This window comes from Sinocyclocheilus rhinocerous, unplaced genomic scaffold (genome assembly GCF_001515625.1).
Source record: "Sinocyclocheilus rhinocerous isolate Xijiao unplaced genomic scaffold, SAMN03320098_v1.1 scaffold1992, whole genome shotgun sequence".
Classification (NCBI taxonomy): Eukaryota; Metazoa; Chordata; class Actinopteri; order Cypriniformes; family Cyprinidae; genus Sinocyclocheilus; species Sinocyclocheilus rhinocerous.
The window spans coordinates 107695-113130 of NW_015664692.1; the positions used below are offsets into that span (position 1 = coordinate 107695).

Sequence of the window (5436 nt, forward strand, 5' to 3'; positions counted from 1 at the left end):
TCCTCTGTAAGTTATGGGAATCATTTGTGTGCAAATATAAAAATATTACAGTTACTACATTAATCAAGTTCATTTGGTCAAGAACTAGTTCGCCTGCATGAAAGCAAATTGCACAAAATAGATTCTAGTGTCCAGTGACCATAAAAGCCACACAGATGCTACTCACTGTCTTCATAATGTGTGTCAGTGTTATTTGAGCATGATTGAGATACTGTTATAGTTTTTTGTATTTTCCATTTTTATTTTAATTTCAGTTAAGGTTTTAGTAATTAAAAAATTAAAAAATGTCTATACAATAGAGGCAAGAAAGTTTCAAATAAGTCAGATTTGTAATGTTTTTTTAAAGAAGTCTCTATTTGATCAAAAAATACAGTAAAAACAGCAAAAATTTGAAATATTATTACAATTTCAAATAGCTGGTTTCTATGTGAATATCTGTTAAACTGTAATTTATTTCTGTGATGCGCAGCTGTATTTTCAGCATCATTACTCCAGTCTTCAGTGTCACATGATCTTCAGAAATCATTCTAATATGCTGATTTGCTGCTCAAGAAACATTTCTGATTATTATCAATGTTGAAAACAGTTGTGCTGCACAATATTTCTGTGGAAACTGTGATGCATTTTATTTTTCAGGATTCACAGATCCAAAAGAACAGCATTTATTTGAAATAGAAAACTTTTATAACAATATACATGTCTTTACTGTCACTTTTCATCAATTTAATGCGTGCTTTACTGAATAGAAGTATCAATTTTTTTAATCATACTGACCCCAGACTTTTGAATGATAGCGTATCCACAAAAATATGAAGCAAACTATTTTCAACACTGATAATAATAAGAAATGTTTCTTGAGCAAAATTCAACTTTGCATCACAGGAATAAATGACATTTTAAAATACATTATAATAGAAAGCCGTCACTTTAAATTGTAATATTTCACAATATTTCTTTGTAAAACTAAAAAAATTTTTTTTTTTACATCAATCTAATATTTTACAAACTAAATGAAAATGAGAAAAGTTGCTTTGGCAACTAGCTGAAATAATATTTATATTTTATTTAAGTTAATGTTTATTTTACTTCAAGTCATTTTTTATGTTTTTGATTGTAGTTGACTATAATAACCCGGGTGTGTGAATGTGTTCATGCTGTTTAGTGTACAGTAATGCCATGCAGACTGTAAGACTCTCACACACACACACGGCTGATTTTAGAAGCATCTGTGATCAAATCAGTCAAATCAGAGCATCAAGATAAAAACACTTCTAAGTACAAATACGTAAAAATGGACATTTCCACGGACATTCATCAATAACTCAAGTTTGCTTCCAAAACATTGCATAATTCGATTTTACAGTTCTTGTTCCTGAGCGCTGAAGCTGAAGAACAGTAACGGCAGGTGAACGTGACTCTGGAGCGTTTCTCACGCTCTCTATGAGCTCAGGATGAGCGGACGGCTCTCGTCTGGCTCTCGGCTCTGGAAGGTCGAATGAGCTCGTTCTAAATCCAGCACGACGTCCAGCAGACGAGCGGCGACGGCTCGAGCGCGCTCAGATCGGCTCTGCGCAGACACTAACACACACGGACAGAGAAGAAACACTTTAACATGCATTCTGTGCTGGATGAGTGCGTGTGGCTCTCAGAGCTGCTTTACAGATGAACTCTGACCTGATGACGGCTGACTGGCCTTCAGCGGCTCTTCCTGTTCTGCTGGCTCAACTTCCTGTGTCTCCAGGTACTGCTTCCTGTGTCCCAAACATCAGCAGAGTCAATAGAAGAGCACAGTGAGGATTTCTTCCTTATAGACATTTACGATGGTAACTATGAAATTGCATACTCTAAAATAACTAATATGGGATCTTTTTTTGATGATTGTGGTAATTAATTCATATTAATTACTGTAGCAACATGGCGAATGTCATGATGATTGTCCAAAACATGCGTCATATTTAATAAAATATAAATAACAATAACTAAATAAAAAAAATTATATTTTACAAATAGAAAATAAAGCCTAATTTTAAACAAGGTTATTATCATTAACTAAAACTTGAAACTAAACCATGAAAAACTATTTTATGTTTACTTGAAATAAAGTAAGTGTTAACTGAAATAGAATATTTAGTTTATCTGGAAATGCTAAAATAAGTATAATGGAAACAAAAATTTATATAAATAAACTATACACACTGTAAAAAATTTTTTTGCGATTTTGCGATTTAAACTTTTTTTTTTTAGACATAACTTATTTTTTATAAATTGTCCAGACAACAAGCTGAATGTTGAATGAACTAGTTGTTTCAACTCAAAAACGCATGTTGAAACAACTGCATCACACTGAAAAAAATTAAGATAACAAAAAATGTTAAGGCAGCGGGTTACAAAGTTGACTCAACAAATTGTTTTTTTTACAGTGTAGACATCCTAAAAATAAAAAAATAAAAAATAACAAGACACAACAAAATTACTAAAATTTTAACAAATTAAAATGAAATTGAAAATATAAAATATAGTAGTAAAAAGTAGTAAAACATACTATAACAGTATATCAATGATACTAAAATAACAGATTTTGCAACAATAAAGATGGCATTGCATTTGCTTCGTAGCAATTGATAATAATAATATTAATTAATATTAATTACAAATATTTAATCCACAAGTTCTCATTACTTTAATGTGAAATAAAAATGACATTTCTTCATGACATTCACCCAGCATATTGAGAAATTATAATAAAATACATTTACATTTATGCATTTGGCAGACGTTTTTATCCAAAGTGATTTACATTGCATTCAAGGTACATTAATAACAATAATAATAATAATGATAATAATAATAATGTTTTATTAATCACTGTAGCAACTTGAATGTCATGATGATGGTCCAAAACATGTCTGGGTCCTAGGAATATTAAATTCAATTTCTCATTATTTTAATGTGAAATAAATTTGACAAATATTTCTTCATGACATTCACGCAGACAATGGATATATAAATGTATAATATAATACATTTACATGTATGCATTTGGCAGATGCTTTTATCCAAAGTGACTTACACTGCACTGAATATATAATAATAATAATAATAATAATGTTTTAATAATGACGCTACTCCTTGATTTCTGTCATTACAGCAGCGACACCTGCTGGACATTTACAGTATTTCAGCATCACAGGAGTCACAGTGATCAGGTAAAGACGCTCACACACCTGAGTTTGTCTCGGCCCTGCAGCAGCTCTTTATAAATGATCTGTGTTTCAGCATCAGGATCTAACGGGTCGCTCCAGTCGCCCAGAGTCACGGCCGAATGAGTCCGACTGCAGCCCAACGCTGACACACACACACACACACACACCTGTGAGTAACACAACCTCCGCTCTTTCTCTCAACAATCACATCTAATGTTACTGATCTTGACTGTGCTATGACAAAATACATGCAGCATTATTTCAGTGTGCTTTATGGTCATGAGAAATAATGAAGCATTGCAACTGAAAGCCATCCATAAACACCTAATAGTCCACTGTGATCTAATCAGTCTGAGGTCACTGTTAAGTACTGTCACACACACACACACACACCTGTGCGGTCGGGCTGAAGGCAGCAGGTCCATTTGTTTCCTCGATGAGCTCCGGGGTGAAACGACGGCAGCATGTGCTCATTATAAATACTGACCTTCCTGATGGCCGACAGCCACTGATTGAGCTCATTTACATTCTGAAACACACACACACACACACACACACACATTACGTTAAACTGTAAATACTGAATATGCTGCACAGCAAGGATGCAGTTTGGGGTCAGTAAGATTTTTGTTAAAGAGATTAATACTTTTATTCATCAATGATGCATTAAATTGATCAAAAGTGACAGTAAAGACATTTATAGTGTTACAAAAGATTTCTATTTCAAATAAATGCTGTTCTTTTGAACTTTCTGTTCATCTGTGAATCCTGAAAAATAAAATGTATCACAGTTTCCACAAAAATATTGTGCAGCACAACTGTTTTCGACATTGATAATAATCAGAAATGTTTCTTGAGCAGCAAATCAGCATATTAGAATGATTTCTGAAGATCATGTGACACTGAAGACTGGAGTAATGATGCTGAAAATTCAGCTGCGCATCACAGAAATACATTACAGTTTAACAGATATTCACATAGACAACAGCTCTTATAAATTATAATAATATTTCACATTTATTCATTTTTTTGATCAAATAAATGAAGCCTTGGTGAGCAAAAGAGACATTTTTAGAAGAAATATATACAATCTCTCCACCTTTACTAAATCTCATGTCAACGCATATATTTGCTGAACGTGAACAGTTTTTCTTTGTCATTAGATAATCATGATTAATATATGTATGTGATGTGTATATATATATATATAATTATTATTATTACATTTCATACAGTTGACTGTTGACAAACATGATGCAGAGACAAACAAATGCCTCTGTAGGAGGTTTTGTCTCATATTTATATCATAATAAGAGCATAGAATTTAGCAGGGACGCTAGGGATACCAATACTAAATTGTCCCTAGCAATAGTTTTGATCAAACAATTAAATACCGTTTGATCAAAACGGAATTACTGTTGTTATAATTTCGGCCGCATCTGAAATAGGTCATGCATTTGATATCAGCTGAGAGGTTAGAGTAGATGAGCTAGAAAAGTACGTCCTTGAAAGTGAGCTTTTCGAATCTCCGAATCAGTTAAAACATTGCGTCGCAAAATGATTCGAAGCTCTCCAATCGGATCACGTATCGCGAATCATTTGATTCAGATCCGGACTTCGGAGAGCGTATCGCAAATCTTTTTTTCTGATTCTTTCTTTGTTTGTTTTTTTATTAAACAGTACAAAACATCAAATCATTAAGGCAGTACAGTTATAAAAACCACACACAGAAAAAAGAAAGACAGAAAGTATACACAGATACAAATCCCTTAAAGGGATAGTTTGTGTGTGTGTGTGTGTGTGTGAGGACATTTTGGCTGGTCCTCACTTTCTGAGAGCCCTTTAAAGGCCTGTTTGAGGGTCAAGACTTGGTTTTAGGAGTCAGGTTATAATTGGGTAAAGGGTAGGTTTAGGGTAAGGAGCTAGAGATTGCATGAATGTCCTCACAAAGATAGCTATGCAGAGTTGTGTGTGTGTGTGTGCATTTTTGTGACATATGAGGACACAAATTTGTATAATGACAAGGGTATGACATAGGTATTACAAGGAGAAGGTGACTTATGAGGACATTACCCCGTGTCCCCAGTTTTCAAAACGCTTCTAAATCATACAGAGTGAGTTTTTTTGAGAAAGTAAAAATGCACAAAGTTTCCTGTAAGGGGTAGGTTTAGGTGTAGGGCAATAGCACATACAGTCTGTACAGTATAAAAACCATTACGCCTATGGAATGTCC

At 33.6% G+C, this 5436-nt stretch overlaps 1 protein-coding gene across 1 annotated transcript in view; it reads right to left on the bottom strand.

The window, feature by feature from the left end:
- Positions 1–1143: 1143 nt before the first annotated feature.
- rasal1 (RAS protein activator like 1) overlaps positions 1144–5436 on the bottom strand; it is a 31389-nt gene continuing 27096 nt past the window's right edge. Inside the window, 4 exon segments of the mRNA XM_016541191.1 lie at positions 1144–1578; positions 1675–1751; positions 3225–3345; positions 3597–3732. Coding sequence (XP_016396677.1) covers positions 1439–1578; positions 1675–1751; positions 3225–3345; positions 3597–3732 — 474 coding nt within the window. The 3' untranslated portion in view covers positions 1144–1438.